Here is an 18,480-nt window from a genome sequence, read left to right as displayed (position 1 = left end):
CTGGCATGTATAGCATGACGTTATACATGGCTAACTGCCAGAAGAGAGGAAAGGTGGAAAAATGCACGTTTCTGAGAGCAGGGTGAGAAAAGGGGAGCGCAGTGTTTTCTGCCTGGGGTGAAATACCCTCGTATTTGTACCTGCACTGACAGCTTACCTGCTGAAAATTGGATAGACTTTTTTTTTAAATTATGTCCATAAACCAGCAGTCCATTTCTCTAGCACAACCCTTTAAAAATTAAACTGTGAGGTGTACCCTATGTTACCAGACACTGCATGAATGGTAACTAGCCAGCCTCACCCTAAGCAAGCAGCTTGGAGGCATTTTTTGCATGCTCCAGTAATCTCTTCACCCTAACTTGTTTTTCCATCTCATAAACGTCAAAAGCTGTTTCCGAATCGTATAAGAAGAACCAAAGAACATAGCAGAAGGATACACCCTGAAGGTGTTAGTACATAACTCGTAGGTACTTGCATGGCTAATCCAGAGACTGAACACCTACCATCACCTGATCCTCCAGTCACTGGTGGTAGTACACATGGCTGGATGCTGTAGGGGAAGACCACACAATACAAAGAAAGCACAGCTTGAATACTTTTTAACCTAGTAAGAAACAAAGTTACACCAACTTCCTTCGTTTCATTACTTTATTGAAAGTGGCAGATCCCTTTCAACGTTTTTAAAAACTAAAACCATTGTTGCTTTGAATACTGGACAAAGTTTGTGGGGATTGTTTCCTTTAAAAAAATTACTCATTACACTGCAGTGCATGTGAGTAATAATACAAGGTACCTTACTGACACAATTTGCTACTGTCATGAACAGCAACTTTAAAAGCAGCAGGAGCCCTTTCTGCTAGGCTGCAGCCTCTGCCTTCCACCTCAGTAAGTTTTGTTTCTGTACATTAACAACTTCTCCTCCTCCTCCAGAGGGAAAGAAATGGGTTTGTTCTGTTCTTCATAAATACAGGTTCCAAGACTGCTCACCTCACAGTGAAACACCACTCTGCAGCAGCTGTCCAGCAAGATGAACCAGCAGCACCTTCTCTCTGCCAGACGAGAGCATAGTGTTTGCCAAGCCTGTATTTACCCATCAGAGAGCAACAGCAAAGGACAGGCATAAGCTAAAGTGAATGCAGCACACAGGGATGAGGGAATGTATGCTCCTTTTGAGCTACTTTTAGCCCAGCACTTACAATCCGCAGGTCTGAATCAAAGTACCAAAACCCAAGCCTTACTGCTAACCATGTGGCCTATCTGTCTGTAAAAAAAATAATGCTGAACAGCTGCAGCTGTTGTTCTCAGTGGCTTTGGGGTGAGCCACATCATTCACACACAAACACTCAGACAGAAAGATCTGCATGTCTCAGGTCCTGCTGACTTTATGGGAATACCTTTACAATTAGAGAGCAGATTGCTAAGCAACCAGCTATCAGAAGTTATTATCCTAAGTCTCCTTCTAGACCTTGAAAGTATAGATGGTATCAATTTGAATTAAAAACTTGTTTTATAAACTAGTACTATACAGAAAGCAAAGCTACTTGAAATGGCTCTACCAGAATACCTCTAAGCAGGCACTAGGGCCACAGATGCTTTCATCCCTCTGCTAGCAAACACCACCACACTGGAGCAGAGCCCTGGCTTCAGCAGGATTACATCCCCGGCTGAAGGAAGAGCAGTAAAGTGACAAGAGGAGGAGAGAGGCCTAGAGGTTTTTTTTTTTTTTTTTTTTTTTTGCAAGCTCCCAACCACGGCATACAGACACCATTGCTGCTAGCCCTCCAATTGGAGTCTTGCCTCATGCACTGCTACATAGTGTAGTACTGCCTCTCGAAGAGCTGGAGCCCTGGCAGTACTGATCTCTGGCTGTCGTGTTCCCCTCCACTCCCTTTTTAATCCTTCTGCAACATTTGAGCACATGCAGTAGGTGTTCACTGAGCTTAAAGGTGAGGACTGCCAAAAGCTGAGTATCTGATCCCTTCAGCTGCAGAAAGCACCAAGGAAGGGAACTCCAGCAGCTCCCAAACCAAATGTAACCGTTTTGCCCAGCCACTAGAGACCCAAGGCGAGTTCTGCTGTTGCCTGAATTAGACAAACCAAGGCTTAATACAAAACGATGTCCCAAAGACAAAACAGCAGCAGTCAAACCCATCCTCTTGTGAAATAAGCTAGGAAAGAGCAGCAGCAACCTACACATTTTTTCCTGTCTGCTGCTGTAATTTAAAAGCTTCTCTTTACTAGTGTACGAAGGAGTTGAAACAATCCTCCAGAACAACTGGAGAGCTGTTCTAACTTTCCCAGAGGCTGTAGTGCATCTAGAGCTTGCAAACATACCTGCATTCACACATAACTGCTCACAAACACTTCTTTAGGAAGGGCTGGAGGCTAAACCCATCGCACTTTGAAACATAACTGAAGGGAAGACAATCTCCCCTTCTTCCAGCAGGCGCCATTTATCAGTAACAAGCTGTGAATCAAACCAAGCCAACATGGATACATCCATAGGGAAACAATTAAAAACTGCATTGATTACATCGTAAAAACAATTAGACCACCCATCATGGGCTCTGCAAAAGGTCTAAATTGTACTTGCATTGCGAACCCCACCCTGGGTTATCATGGAAACACGTGTAATATGAAGGCTCTGAAATGTCCTGGAGTCCGTAACACAATGTTACATCCAACAGCAGATGGTGGTCTGGATTAGAGATGTAGTTCTTATGAAGCTGGAAAAAATCCTTCCCCCCCTTAAAACAGCAGCAGGGAATGTCTGTGTCAGCGGGCAGAGGTCAGGTGGTTCCGACTGTGTGAAAACCTGCGAGGAAGAACAGAAGAGGGGGAGCAGGTCACTGCTGCCCAGGGAAAACCCGCACCTGAAGGCTGCTCATATGCACTGTCCTGACCGCCCTCTCTCTGGGGACTGAGAGACAAATCTAGTTTTTTCTATCTAGATAAAGCTGTAAGGCTTGAAAGGAAAACACAACAATTTAACAAAACAGCCAAGAAGGTGCTTTTTTTTTTTCCCCACATGCCCTTAAGATTTAAATCGAGGCTAACAAGAAATTTGGAGCATTGCTGTTTTACAGCAAGAAGCAAACAAGTAGCTCTGAGATTTTACAAACCTCCAAAAAAGCACCGACCTAATGCCTCTGCCCCATCCTGCACTGCCATTGCTAGGCTGCTACGAGTCAGAGACACGGAGCATCTCATCTGCAGTCACCCAAGGCACATCTCAGCATCCCCTGCTCAGCCAGGGGCCAAAACCTTTACAAGCAGCAGCACGACACATCCATTCTGTGACCTCTACTAACAACAGAGAGGAGAGCTCTCTTTCCTGCTCTGAGGGATGAGCAAACCCACAGCAGATTTGCTTGAAAGCTTTAATGACTTAGTAACAGAAAGCCTCAGGGATGGTCAGCGTTTCCAGTCCTTAGTATCTAATGGTGTGGGTTTTTTTTTGCACTTGACAGCCTAATTGCCACCTCAGCTACAAGGCAGCAACTAAGCCAGCTTAAAGCCACCAGAAATAAAAGCTTAGAAAGCCCAAATTCAAGGATACACTGATTGGATTTCCATTACCATCCAGAGCACAGAGTGGCTCCTTTGGCCATGCAAACAGCAAGATACTTAACGTTTGGCCCCTCACTGGTTAGTAAGCTAGAAGTAAAGTTCCTTGGTTAGTCAGGAAAGAGGGAAATTTTCTGATGGCCTACTGTGAGAGGGGGAAAAGCCACATTAATGCTAAATAAAGCCTAATAAAGCTGGGAGCAGGACCTGACAGTATTGCCTGCACTACAGAGATGTGACTGAACATGGTGCCAGTAGTAGGGGCAAGTTTGGCACAGCACCTATCGAGCAGCACAGAGCTTAATTCTACTGGACTATACTCCTTCACTGGCTTAATAACTAATTCCCTTCAATAGGAATAAAGATTCCTGATACGTGAAAGTGAGCAAGCAAAACAACCGACTACAAGTAGTGCAATAAAGCACATGCCCTACAGTGAATCAGATTTCTCTATTCCACAAATGATCCTGATGACATTTTGCACTGTCCTCACCACACGGGTAACAGGGCCACCACGATGTCACATGAAGGATGAAGGTGAGCAGCAGCATCTTGCTGTGCTCTGCTGCTTTCACCTACACCACAGGAACTTGTTCAATGTGAGAAAGGACTCGAGGCAGGAAGAACTGCTTCCATTAAATGGACAACACTTACAAGAAGTGACACTGGCTATTGGGTCAACTGTCACCAGTATTCACATCTTAGGTGCCCTGACTGCTCAGTAGCAAATTTGAACATAGTTACAGGGTATTAGCTACAGGGTATGACCGTGGTGCAGTTCACTCCAGCTCCACTCAGCTTGCACTCTCAAGGGCACTCACCTTTGTACCCGCTCCACCATGTGTGCTATCAGTTTGTCAGAGATGCCTGGGCAGGACTCCTCAGCCAAGCTAAAGGCGTTCTCCAGCTCCTCCATAGCTCCCACATTGCCTCCAGTCTGCTTGTGCTTATCTTTAAGCTGCAAAAGCCAGGAATAGCATGTTAGCTTGTCAGGCAGTGCAGACATTAAGTCCCTTTCCCCTTTAGGATGATTCCACAAGGGTGCAGGAGTACACCCACATTGCTCAGAGAAAAAAAAAAAAAAAAAAGTCTTTTTGCAATCTATAAGATAGAAGGCTGATATCTGGAATTCAGGCTTTCCTCCAGGTACTAATAGCAATTGAAGTCCTTATAAAGCAGGCTCTGATGTACTGCTAAACATCCTAAGCAATATTAGCAATGGATCAACAGCCCCAAAACCACAAGAGTAGCAACACAGCAAAGAACTCCAGCCATATCTGAACCAGTATGGTCACCTTCGCTGCTAAGGACAGCTTAGCACCCAGACTCATGTAAAGGCTTCCAGAAAGGAAAGGCAGAAAATACCCTAAGGCCAGGATTACTCCTCACCAAGAGAGAGCTGTCCCAAGGGAACAAAGCCCACACACCAAGACCTCTGTGTGCAGTGTATGACCTAAGTGAAAAGCCTGTTTGCATTTACCATTTTTAGCATGCTCTCAGGGGGCCTCAGCAGTAGCAGGTCTGCTTGCACATGATTCCTTTTGTTAACCTGAAGCTGCTAAATCTTCATCATTACAATTTGAAATAGCTAAACCTCCATCATTACAGAAATCGTGATGTTGAGCTTGAAGGAGTGTGTCTCTGGAAAACCCATAGTCCTATTTTCTACACATCCCCACCTTAGCAACTCATGCCCCTTCCCAGCGTGCACCATTATGCAGTGGCCTGACCAACAATCAAAACCTTCTGCTGAACGAGAAGTGTCTGCCAGTTAACCACTGCCCGGTTCAATTAGGCTGTGCCGATAAGGAGCTTTCCATAAGCGTCACAATTCTTTGCCTGCACTTTAAGGATCAGCCTCTCATTGTTAGAGCTCACCTTGTCCTGCTTTCTGGCCCCAGGAGAAGAGATGAATGCTAACCCCCAGCTGGAGCCAGCCCCGTGCCCCAAGTCCCCCAGCAGAAACAAAGGGCTGCAGCCAGGAGCTGCTGCCTCACCATCAGGGCGCTGCTCAGGGACACAGCCTCAGCTGAGCCCCAGAACCCGGGGCAAGGGAGTCAAAGCAGCAGGAAGGAGAGGCCCAGAAGTCACCTCCCACAGGGAACTGGCACAGCAAGGTTGGTGAGGAGAAGCACAAAAACGCTCTCACTGGTTAGAAGAGCTCATAGCTCCAAGTGCTCCCCACCCCAAAAGGCTCCTAAACAGAAAGGACTGAGAAGCAGTCAGCGACTATGCTGTATGATCAAACTGCCTGCACCAGAAACCAGAAGTACCCCTTTTTACCACACAGATCTAGGCCTATGACACCTAGGCTTTCTGCCTCTGAAAGTCAAGCCCAGCAGACTACAGAAGAGGCCAGTGAGCAACATTCTCAGTTTCCTAAGCAGTGCTGTCTCAAGAGTACCAAATGCCTGATTTTCAGATCAGACTCTGCTTGTTTGCCCTGCAAAACCCTCTTTCCACACAGCACTAGACTTGAGAAGAAAGTTCAAGTCCAGAGACCATCCTTGAAAAAAAGCTCAGCCCTGTGCTGGGCCACCCTGGAGCAGCATCAGGATACAGAAAAGAGCAAGTCATTATGATGACAGAAAGGGTTTCTGTCACCAGAACCTCAAGAAAAGACACAGAGGGCCCTGGCACATGGTGTCTGTTTAAGTTCTTTCTTTCTAAGCAGACCCTCATGTCCTACTGTCCTGCTGGGAGCAGCAGCTGCAGCCTGTAGCCACCCCGATAATCATTTTCTGCTTTTGTTCCCTTAAAACACCAGCCACTTGGAAAGACAATTACTGAAACTATCCTGTCAATAATTGTAGCTTTTAGTTCAACTCCACATCCACAAAGCAAGGAATGGGAACAGGGTGGACTTGCCAAACCCCTTTTCTTTGTCCACCTTCCAGACGCCATACAGCAGGTACCACCTTGGTCTTGGCATGCTAGCAATAGTTGTGACTGTATGATAGTGGGGTTCAGGAACGGGCTACCTCACCCCACTTTCCTTCTCCAAACCCTTCATGTTCACATATCCACGGCAGGTATCTCTTCATCTCCAGCCACCACAGACAGCAAAGTCTCGTACTCACCTCCCCAAAGACTGGGTGAACAAGCGTGGAGAGACACTGTGACCGTGGCTGCCTCTTGATGGGCTCAGTAGGCTAGAAAGCAACATGAAAAGAATTTTCAAGCACAGGCCACAGTTTCCAGGGCACGCAAACCACTAAGCCTTTGATAATTTCTTAGCACCTCAACAGCAGCCCCTTTATCAGGTCTCAGGAAAACTACAGCTTGCATTACCCCAAGGATGTGGATGATGCAGCTCTGGAGCACTAGCCCTTGATAGCAGACAACAGTAAGTTTTAGAACGTGAGTCACTGGCAGTTTCCCCAAGACCCTCAGAGCTTGTTTTAGTTCAGCCCACTTCTGAAGGAACAGACGGCAAACAGACCTTCTGGGAACCATGCAGAGCCATTCCTTTGTGCAGCTTGCTCAAGGAGTTGGGACGAATAGTTGGTGGGAATGTCCAGATTGGACCCTGGTCTCCATCCTCCGTGTCTCCATCACTGCAAACACAAAGGGGAAGGTCAAGACAAAGCCTCAGCTCCATACACGCGCTGTTTTACCCATGCATTCCCACAGGCACAAGCTCTCCCTCACCTGATCATTGCATCACCACAGGGCTTCAAGCATTTCCCTACCCCAGAGAAAATCCTAAAGAGAAACCGCGTCAGTCTCTACAGCCCACATACAGCATCACAGACCTGTGCCAATATGTTTCCAAATCACTACAACCACCTCATGAATTCACCTACATGAATACACAAAACCACATATCCCACCTGTTGCCACAGTTATAAAGCCTGTAACTCCTTGAGAGGCTTTTTTTTTTTTTTAACTGAAGGTGCATAACATACAGGCAACAAGAGCCTTGTTTTACCAGTTACACACAGATGTTTCTTCTTAATACTTACGTTTTCTTATACTCAAAGGGAGTGTAAGACTAAGAGGAGTACAGACAACTGGGTCCCACTGAAGAGGAGCTAAAAGCCTGTTCCTTCAGGCAGCAGCCACCTCCTCCCATAAGCAGCAGCTCTCAGGCCTCCCCAAGCTACAAATGATCTCCACCCCAGGTTGGGAAAAGGACCCAAGCTGCTTGCAGTAGGCTGCCCCAGCACACACAGTCTAGCAGGGGACAACCCTCTGCAGGGAATTCACACGTACATGTCAGAATCACCAGAACTCGAATCTTCTCCGTGGCCCTCTGACTTCCAGCGCTTGAACCGATCGATCAGCTCCATTAGGAATGAGGTTTTCTTCGTGTAGCGTGTGATGAATTTGTGCTTTAGCAACTCTTTAGCTGTTGGCCTCTGGAGCAAATAAGAAAAACAATCTGCATCTAACAGTGTCTGTACACTCCACTACTCGCCAGGCTTCCCTGTCCACTCTGCAAGCTCAGAACTTCTTTTTCTCCAGCAGAGAGGACGCGTTGCCTCTAAAATACTCTACCCAGGTTCTGAGGTGGACAGCAATACTCACAAATCTAGGATCCTTATTGAGGCAGGCTTCCACAAACTCCTTGAAGGGCTTGCTGTGGTGACCCTCGAGTGTTGGAGGGTTATTTTTGGGGATCAGGAAGAGAACCCTCATAGGATGCAGGTCAGAATTCGGAGGCTCTCCCTTTGCTAGTTCAATGGCTGTAATTCCAAGGGACCAGATGTCTGCCTGAGAGAGGAGCAAGAACAGTGACTGCAAAAGAGGGCAAGGAGCAATTCTACAACATGGAAGCATGCAGCTTTGACACAGCTGAAGGGCTCATAACATAAAATCAGACAGGATGCTTCATGTTTAACAGACAAATTTCTGCAACAGATCCCGAACCACAGCAGGAAAGCATTGTTCTTGCTACAAGCAGCACTTCCAGTCCCTGCATTAACCCTAGCACTACACAGAGCAGTACCAAGCAGCAACTGTTCTCTTGCTCCCAGCTCACCTTGAAGTCATAAGCAGACTGTTTGATGACCTCTGGTGCCATCCAGAACGGAGTCCCAACAAAGGTGTTCCTCTTGATCTGTGTATCTGTCAGCTGTCCGGCCACCCCGAAGTCAGCCAGTTTCACATCTCCTTGTTCCGAAAGCAGCACGTTGGCAGCTGTTCACACAAACAAGCAGTAAGTCCAATGGTTTGTGAATGATCTGCAACCCACACAGAACTGAGCACTGAGAAGGGCCCTCCCATAACATCCCCGTTTGCCCCATGAAAACCCTCAGTTTGGATTTCCAGTATCAGATTCATTCCCATGTTCTGACCTTTGCTGGGTAACACAGAACAAATTTGTAGATTTGGGTGGATCAGAAGGGGAATATTTCTGGGGCAGTAGCAAGGAGTAGATATGAAGGGCCACACAATAACTAGATGCGATTCCTGTCAACAGGAGGCAGTTTGGCCTGAGATACCTCAAATGGTCTTGATGGTTTTTTTCAGAGCAACATTCAGCACAAGTTAAACTGCAGATCCTTCAAAGCAGCTCACTCGTCCTGGCCTCATACTGCTTCCCACTTGGTAAAAGAGAGCCACACAGCTCAGGTTTCCTACACATCTCGTGGCTGAGATGGCACGAAGTTTCTCTGTTTGTTCACACGCCCTCAGCAAAGGGTCGGAGCACTTAGCATCCAGCTCTGGCCACCACCTACACAGCACTGTCCTGCCCTCCTGCTTTCCTTTGGTGCCCTGTGCTCAGCGCAAGACTGCTCCTCGGGTGCGCTGCACAGAGCCAGTACCTAGGAAAATCAGTAGCAGGGTAAGACGACGCAGGCTACCCTGATTTTCTAGGGCTTTGGACCCTGCGTAAGGGCAGTTCACTACATGATGACCAGCAAACATGTGCCATGGGGTCCAGCAATAAAGGTGTAACTGGAAGCCAGCTGATATTTGAGCACACCATTCACTGATACCTTTGCTGAAGTCCCCCTGCCTGCCCAAACTGCAAATGCCAAAGACCTACAGACCCTTACTGCTACTCTACACCTTAAAGGCAAAAAACATGAGTTGCAATGAAGTGACAAACACCAGATTCAGAAACAAGCAACCCAATGGAGAAAGCAGTACCAGGAGACAGTCTTTGAAACCTCTCCAATTAGTTCCGTGTAACACTTTGGGATCTGTCTTAGTGGAGATCACAGCTCTCCTTCTTGTAAAGGAAATTCCTCTTACCTTTGATGTCCCTGTGGATCTTCCTCTCAGAGTGTAGATAATCCAAGCCCTTTAGAATTTCCCTCAGGATAGTAGCTATGTAAGTCTCCTCCAAGGGCCCTGGTTTTAGCTGAAAAAGGGCAGGAAGATGATTTCGGGGTGAGCGATACCTTAGAATCACAAGCCTCTCCGTTTGTTACCTGGAAACCTTTTGCCAAGCAGGTCATATTCAGTGGGAAGCACCTACTGCACAGCCTGGTACACACACTGCAAGCAGAACGTTGGATGTTGCGCTGCCACACTAAATGGAGAATCCTTGGAGGACTTTCTGTCAGTCTGCTAAAGGCTTCCCAGACAACAGCAGGACACTTGTGTCTTGCTCTGACTTGGAAATACACTGATGAACAGAACATCTTCACAATTTCTCCAAATCATACTTTGCTAGCATGCAAGGGCTGAATTTCAGCCATTGCAACAGACCAGGGAGAACTTTTCCCCTCTGGCTGTGGGGGAATAGGGTACTGTACCAAAGCTTTCCTCCTTTTAATGAGTTCTCCTCTAAACTAGTCCTGCCTCCTGTTGATTACAGGTCCCCCTAACTGCACCCTTCCTCCAAATCAGCGCAGGCTCAGCAGTTTTCACTATATGACCTTAGCTACTGCTCTGGAAAAACAGGCTTTCTAGTCCCAAGGAGAAAAGCAAAATCCTGTTATAGAATACGGCACAGAAGAACTTTTTTCATGTATTTACTCTGCATTTATACTCCCATAAAATCCGGGGCAGCTTGTTAGACATTTGTATTGTTTAACACCTGGAAATCCTGATCGCAGACCAGATTCCTTCTGACCTTGATGCCACGCAAGCACTAAACAATCCCCAAAGCTCTTTCCAGGCATATAACTTTGGTTGGGTGAGCTCTAGGTGTGTTGCTCAAAACCAACTTGCTGCTGTCAAATTTCATTTCAGTGGCTTTTTCCACTGTGAAACAGCAGAGCACCCTGGAGAACTGCATGGAGCTCAGCTGTCCAAGTACAAGCATTTCCCCTGCCCTGCCCTGCCCACCCTGCAGGCACAGGGCCGTCAAAAAGATGTCATGTGGCAAGTGAGCACGTGGCTTGAGGACATTTCACAAACCAAGGCTCCAGCAAACATTTCTGGGGATCCACAGCTTACCAGATACTTACCAAATCCAGGGCTGAACCTCCTCCCAGGTACTCCATTATTATCCACAGCTTAGTGCCCTGCAAGCAAGAACAAAGACGGTAATAAGAGCAGGCAGACAAGTACAACACCCGAGGCAGCGAGACACACGAACAGCCCCCATACATAGTCCAAGAGACGCTGAACACCACAGCTCTCAGAGACAGCAGTGGAGCTGCTCCCGCCCTTGACATTTCTTTCTCTTAGTCCTCAACTCTATCTGAAGTTTTGTGCCACCACAGACACCAGACTAAACAGCCCATAGCAATATGCATATTGTCAGGCTGGAGCCATTCAACAGCACCCTAAAGATCAAGCACATCTTGCCAATGACAAGAGCCTTGCAGCCTTTGATGTCATTAAAGGGATTGCAAGGGTACAGTCAGCAAGATGCTCTTTTCCTCCCCAGAGGAGAAATTTCCAGACCGAGGTTCACCAGATCCTGGTAGGAGATAAGCAGCAGGCCCACGAAATCACAGCTTTCTTGGTGTTTTTGGCAGAAGGCTGAGAAAACGCATTATCACCCTTGAGAAATACGTCAGGAATTATCAAGGGACAAAGAGGTGAAGAGCTGCTTTGCTACAGACACAGTGTCACACACACTTCCAGCAGCTGGCACGCAGAGGCCACTTTGATGATCACTACAAGCTTCCATTAGGGACTCCTGACCCTGTTTTCAATGGGAACAATATCTTATTATTGCTTCACCACTCCTTCAAGGACTCAGATCCTGCTCATTTCATCTCTTCTGCAGCCCCTCAATACACTACTCCCTGCAAGGCCAGGACTGCTGCAAGACAGCTGCAGTCCTCGATGACTTAATTTTTAAGTGCTGCCCTGTACCTGCCAGCAGGCTAGTTTGCAGTGTAAGTCCAGCTGGCTTAGTGGTTTTGAGCCATCCACAATATCCAGTGCTCTGGCAGCCTTTTTGGGGCAGTGGAAACATGGGCAGCACTGCCCAGAGGGCAGTTTGGGTTTTGGGCAGCAGCATTTCATAGTGAGGAAGCTGTGTGCTACTGGAGGGAGTGCTCTAAGCTCCCACTGGAAAGCAGAGAAACAGGCATTCCCCTCAGAGGAGCGCACTCCCCTTCCTGGCAAGGATTTCTACACGCTATGTACCCAAAAGTAACTGGCGCTGTGTTGTCTGGGAGGGCAGGGGGTTGGGAAGAAGAATCACACGATCACAAGATCGTGATGCACAGTTTCAAGCTCTTCTTCTTTCCAGAGACAGCCTGGATCCTTCTAGAAATATAAAGCCCTCAGCAGTACAACCTTAAAACCATGGTATTTCCAAAAAGCACTCCACTAATTCCCTTTCCAGAATGGTCAAACCAGGGATGGACCCAGCTCTGCAGCACAAAGTTTGCTCTTTGTGAGGAACCTCATTTCCACGTGCCCTGCAAGCGCCTTAAAGCCCAGCCTCATGTTAAAACCACATAAATGCAGTGGGCAGAGCCACGCTGATGCTTATGGACCAGGCACCTGCCCACCACCAGCTGCAGCACCCGCTCCGAAACTACTGGCAAAAGAATCACCAAGGTTTTGTCCTACCTTCAGGTAGGAGCCGTAGTACCGGGTGATGTAGGGACTGTCACACTGGCTGAGCACCGTGATCTCCTGCTGAATGTCCTCAATTTCATCCTCCGCCTCCTCCAGATCAATGATCTTGATAGCAACCACCTCCTTGGTGCGGTTGTCGATCCCTTTGTACACTTCACCAAACGACCCTTTGCCGATGCGCTCCAGCTTGGTGAACAGCTCCTCGGGATCCACCCTGGAGTGCTAGAGCAGGAGGGAGGGAAGGGAGAAGTCAGAGAGAAGGGCAGAGCACCGTGAATACCCCCCCAGACCCCTTGTCATCACATCTCCCTGCCCACACCATGCAATTCACCTGCCTTAATTCACCCCCGTGCCCTAAATGGTCTCCACGTGCTGGAATTTATTGCTGGCCATATCCGAGATGAGAACCAAGGGCGGCTTTTACCTGAGCTTTCTGCCCCTGCAGACTGTCGGGGGAGGAAGAGGAGAGAGGCCAGGAAGGAGAAGGTCAGCAAGCACCCTTACAGACAGCATCAGCCCTTCTGGGGCAGGACTGGTTTGGTCTGCAGCAAAATCACAGGCACCAAACTGGTGCCAAAGCAGCTCCACAAGCAAGCGCTCATCCGTGTTTGACTAAAAGGCAGGCAAGGTGTGCCGGAGCCAGCCTCCATGGAAAGGCTGAGGTGGGAAAATGGACACCAAGAAGAGGCCAGCGGGGGCTCAGGAAGACATTTCGCCAGTTTGCCTTCCTGCATTCGCAGGTTTGAACGATTTGGAAGACTTCTACCCTACTCACGTGGAGGGTAACGTGTGCTGGGAACACAAACATCAAATCCCATCAGCTGCCTGCTCTGCTGTCAGGCAGCACCCAGCCTCTCCTCAGACATCTGCAGACGGAGCCTGACATCTCGGGAAGGCCAGCAGCACGGAGCCCAGGCACGTGGCCACCCCAGAGGAGATGAGGGAGCTGAACAGACACCCCACCTGCAGCCCTGCTTTTCTGAGCTTCCTCTGCTCTCACTGGCACCCCCAGATGCGAGAGCAAGGAGCATTTCCCTCATGAGATAAGCACATCCACTGGGAGGCTACCAACAGCCTCCTCAGAGAAGTGCTGCCTCTGAAAAAGCAGCTGGGCTTCAAAGTTTAACTCCTTCACGGGAGGAACATGGATAAGAGGGGGAAGAATGATTTTCTGATTCGATTTCGTTCTGTCCAGCTGCAGACCAGGAGGTCCTGCTCTGCTTTGTGAGTAGGTTTAAAAAAATAAATAATTTTTTTAAAGCAAAAGCCATGGAAAATTGGGCCTGACTTGCAGGAAGCAGGCAAGCTGCTGGAGCAAGTTCTCCACACCCAGCACTTCTCCGTCTCACCTCGCACACATCACCCGGAGGGACCGCTCCCTTGCAAGGACCTTGGGCCGAGCAGAGATTTTATCACTGAGATTTTATCTGCAAACAGCTGCATTCCTGCACTCACCGGCAGCCTTCAGCAGCAGGGCACCGCCGAGCAGCCCTAGGTGCTGCTTAATGATTAAGCCAGGCGGTCCTGGCAGGTGGTTTCCCTCCCCAACCCAGCATGTTGCTCTGCGGGGTCAGCTCCACAGGCAGCTCGCTCAGCGGGATCACCACTGATCACGGGTGCTCCAGTCCAAGACACAGGAGGCTAACAGGATAACCAAAGATCCCTCTGCGCATTGAACAAGCGTGCTACAAACAGACCAGGGGGGATGTGCAGGGATGGAAGGAGCTGGGGATGAGTAACGGGGACTGCAGAGGGGACGGGGAAAGGGTCTGAGCTTGAGAAATGCCAGAAGACCACACAAGAACGATGGCTGCGGCGCAGGAGAGAACAGCCTGGCTAACCCAGGCTCCCAAAGATCCAGCAGCAGTTTCCAGCTCTCCACTGACTTCATGGGAAGGGGCAGCAGGGCAGCCTAGATGTTACCTCGCAGCCTCCCACAGAGCCACAGAAATGCCACTCACCGCATCAGCCCCTCCACACATCAGGGAGAGAACGAGGATCGTCTCCTAGCAGCACCCGGCTCTGCAAGAGCCCCAGGAATCCTGCAAGGAAACCTTCCTCCCCTCCTCCCTAGATCATTTTTCCATGAAAAAAATGAAACAATGAGGTGTAAGCCACTGCTCCCCCTCTCAGCCTCGCATGGCACATCACAGAATGAGGACAGAAACTCTTCAGGAACAGGAAATCAAGCAGAAGAGCACTGGCTGCTGCAGCCGGCTCCTGGGGCAACCAGCACCTTGTGCTGCAGGCTCTGTAATCATGGGCAACCTCCTCAACAAGCTTCCCTACCCAGATGCAGGTTTCTCACATCCTCCAAGGAACAAGGAGGTTCAGGCAGAGGCGGTGAAGGAGACAGCCCTACCTGACGAGCACAAGAAAGCTCTGCCCAAGAGACTGATGGACAGAAGAGACACAGCCCATCACACGAGGGGGGAACAGGGTCAATCTGTAGGTACTGCAGTTACCCTGTCAGTGCCTGGTGCTTCAAAACTGACCTGGAAACACCTCAAAGACCTCAGGTGGCAAGGCAAGAGCGTGACCTGATGGAAAGAGCCACTCCAGCCACTGCCACAGTATCCTGGACTCCTGCTGCAGACCAGAGTCCATTAATGAATTTTTTCACTTTCTCTAAACAGGGAGAAAGAAAATAAGGAGGCGGTGGGATGAGAGATAGAAAAATAGGCCTCAACTCCAGCAGACTGCTGTCTGCCCAGCAGAATACCTTGTGAACTACCATCACAGATGCCATGGAAGGCACGGCCAGGTAGCAGGAGGCAGAGGCAATCCTGCCTTCCCACCACAAACTGAGCCAGATGAAATTACACCAGTCTGCAGGACACCTGCTCAGAAGCTCTCATCCATTGCAGTTCCTGTTTGAGCTGCCACGCTTTTGTCCTGTCTGCAAATCTGAATTTTGGAGCTGAACAGCTGCAAAGACACCCCAAAAAATGATCTTTAGTAGAAAGTAACAGGAGCCAGATGAAATGCTTCACATCTGCAATAAGCAGTCACAGGTGACCCAAAGAATCTCCTTAGCATCTGTCAGCTTTGCTGACTGACTGCGGCTCCTCGTCCTGCTGCGACGCACGCAGCGCTTGAGGAATGGGCGCCTCATCGCACCCTTTTGCCTGCCTGAATGCCAGTAACACAGCAGATCCAGAGCAAAAGGTCTCACGCTGTTTCTCCCCGTTGAGAGCAGTCAGACACTACAGATGGCTCAGAGACAGGCACGGAGGAGTTTTGAGAACACCCAGAGCAGTATCTTGGTTGTACACGCAGGAAGAGGAAAGAACAAGCAGGAGAGGGATGAGGACAACCTGCGGGTAATGCAGGGTTTGGCAGCTCTGCCACCTCCAGCTGCAGAGACGGGCAGGATATCCCCAAGCTCCGAGAGGAGACTGGAGAAGGACAAACATCTGCCCTCATTTCACAGCTACAACCTGGAAAGATGCGTTGGGAATAGAAGCAAATACTGTTGGAACCCCCACGGGGTCTCCTCTCCAGGCTGCATCCAGCTGGGACTCCTGGAAGAGCTGCGTTCAGCATCACGAGCCAGCCAGCCCTGCACCCGCAGCGCCTGCACCCTGCTGGAAGCCAGAGCTCCTCCGCCTGGGGCAGCACAGGCCCAGAATCCCTGTTCTACAAGGGAGAAGTCTGTAAGAGGGAAGGTGCTGTCAAGTCCCTCTCTGAGCTGCTTTACTTTAACAACAGGAGCCCACCGGGAGTTTGGCAGCTTCCAGAGATTGATGTGGAGCTACAGCAGCATTTAATGTTCCTTCTGACAGAAATACCTTCCAACCAGCCAAACAAGCAAACACCATTGTCCTTTGCCACACACAGACGAAGGGTGAAGTTGGTTTTAACAAACCTCAGCTTCTGACCTCCTTTCCTTTGTTGCCTCCTCTCCTTCCAGGCTTCCCACCCAACATTTCTACTCATGGCATGCCACGTACCAGAGACATCTGCAGCAGGCACTGCCACCTCTTTGGGGAAGTCAAGTTTGGATCTGGAAACGTTTTAAGCTTCCCTGTACGAAATGGGTGCACACCTCTTTTCAACTGCTGAATCTGAGACAGTTCTGAACTTCTGGAGTATAAGCAAGAGGGGAATTCCTGTCCAACACTTTGAAACACAAATATACTCTTTTGTCTGGGACTGCCAGCTTGCTTCACAGATAGCATTCTTTTGCCTCAGGGTTGGAAAGCACTGGCCAGAGAACTTGAGAGGCTTTTTCAAGGTCACATAAAGGAACAACAGAACTGGAAGCACAGCTGGCCTCAAAGCTTTAAACACTGTAATACAAATACACCACCCAGCAGACAAGAGCTCCCAACAAAGCCCAGAGGCCCGCTGTGCTGTGTATACACAGCAAAGGGCAACCGCGAAAAGAAAGAGCGCCTGATAAGCCCAGGCAGGAGAGCAGAGGCACAGAGGTAAAGCAGCTTCAGAACGTGCCTAAGGTAACTCAGCACATGGGCAACAGAACAGGGAATCCAACACGCCTCGAGCCCCTGCCATCCCGATCCAAGCCCTACAGCTTTGCGATTTTCACAGCACCTCCCCACTGCCCCTTACAATGTGGTTAAGGGAACTCCAGGCCAATTCCTACCGCTCTGCCAGCGAGCCTCGGTTAAATCCTTGGTGAGATCCCACCAAGGATTCCTGAAGAGACCCAAGGGATGGACAGCAGACTGCTGTCCTACCCCAGGATGAGACAGAGAGCCATGGTATGACAAAACCTGGCAGTGCCTGACGTGCACATCTCAGAGATCAGACGCCCGCAACTCTGATAAGCTTTGTTACTGAGCACCGGGCACAAAAACCTTTGGAGCAACCCACTGAGCATCTACAGAGCTCAGCCCCCAGCCAGAGGGTACCTCCCCGTGTCCCTTCAGCCCCCCCCCCCCCACACACACACCGTGCCTCCCTCAGGCATTTAATTTGAATTAATCCCATAAGCGCTTCGGGGACGCAGTTTACGTGAAAGACAGCGCTCGAGCCCAAAGGTATTGGGGTTTTAAACCAGAAGAGGCCTCCCCCAGCCCCCCTGGGCCGAGCCCGGGCACCCCCCGGCGGCCTGAGAGCCCTCGGGCCCCCCTCACCTGGCTGGCGAACTCCCTGAGGTGCGCCATGGCGGCGGGGCGCCGCTCCCCTCACGGCGCCGCTCCCCTCACAGGCCCCGCGGGCACCGGCCCTCCCCCGCCCGGGCCCCCCCGCCGCCCCTAGGGCTGACGGTGCTGCTGCTGCCGCTGCTGGAGGTGCCGGCGCGGAGCCATCCCGGGCCCTGCCGCCGCCGCCGCCGCCCCCCCTCACAGCTCCGGGCCGCCCCGGGACACCGAGCTCGGCCGCGGCGGGGGCGGGAGCGCAACAACACGGCGCTGAGGCGCGACGCGGGGAGGGGGAGGCGGGGCCGCGGGGGGTGATGGGGGTTGTAGTTCGCCGCGCCGCGCAGCACGCTCGGAGGGGAGGGGCTGGGGACTACAGAGCCCGGCGGGCAGCGGGAGGAGGAGAGGGGACGCGCGAGGGATGCTGGGGCGGGGAGTCCGCAGGGGGTGGGAGGGGTGGGTGAGGGGGGAGGTGGGGACTACACGGCCCAGCAGCACCCGCGGGGGGCTCCCAGTACGAGGGGATTGCTCCCAGTTTGAGGGGATCGCTCCCAGTATGAAGGAATTTCTCCCAGTATGAGGGCATTTCTCCCAGTATGAGGGAACCTCCCCCAGTATAAGGAGAGTTCTCCCAGTATAAGGGCATTTCTCCCAGTATGAGGGAACCTCTCCGAGTATAAGGAGATTTCTCCCAGTATGAGGGCATTTCTCCCAGTATGAGGGAACCTCTCCCATTATGAGGGAACCTCTCCCAGTATGAGGGCATTTCTCCCAGTGTGAGGGAACTTCTCCCAGTATGACGGAATTTCTCCCAGTATGAGGGGATTTCTCCCAGTAATGAGAGAATTTCATGGAATTTAAATGC

General features: G+C 50.1%; 1 protein-coding gene across 1 annotated transcript; it reads right to left on the bottom strand.

Annotated features, from left to right (window-relative positions):
* Nucleotides 1-634: 634 nt before the first annotated feature.
* STK25 (serine/threonine kinase 25) lies at nt 635-17,882 on the bottom strand. Its single transcript, XM_068692288.1, has 11 exons — nt 17,613-17,882; nt 12,502-12,732; nt 10,935-10,991; nt 9,772-9,880; nt 8,552-8,709; nt 8,098-8,283; nt 7,783-7,928; nt 7,010-7,124; nt 6,648-6,719; nt 4,389-4,525; nt 635-2,815 (listed from the first exon to the last, which is right to left on the bottom strand). Exons 1-11 carry the CDS (start codon nt 17,640-17,642, stop codon nt 2,776-2,778), a joined length of 1,281 nt encoding a protein of 426 aa, XP_068548389.1. The 5' UTR covers nt 17,643-17,882; the 3' UTR covers nt 635-2,775.
* Between the last annotated feature and the right edge of the window lie 598 nt (nt 17,883-18,480).

This window comes from Anas acuta, chromosome 9 (assembly GCF_963932015.1).
Source record: "Anas acuta chromosome 9, bAnaAcu1.1, whole genome shotgun sequence".
NCBI lineage: Eukaryota > Metazoa > Chordata > Aves > Anseriformes > Anatidae > Anas > Anas acuta.
Note: the sequence above shows the minus strand (reverse complement) of the source record. Positions and strands in the feature narration are given on the sequence as shown.

Coding starts and splice junctions, on each gene's coding strand:
- STK25 (XM_068692288.1), bottom strand. CDS start 17,642: ATGGCGCACCTCAGGGAGTTCGCCAGCCAG. Junction 9,881..10,934: donor GAGGTTCAGCCCTGGATTTG/GTAAGTATCTGG, acceptor GCCCTTTTTCAG/CTAAAACCAGGGCCCTTGGA. Junction 6,720..7,009: donor CTCTGCATGGTTCCCAGAAG/GTCTGTTTGCCG, acceptor GTTGCTTTCTAG/CCTACTGAGCCCATCAAGAG.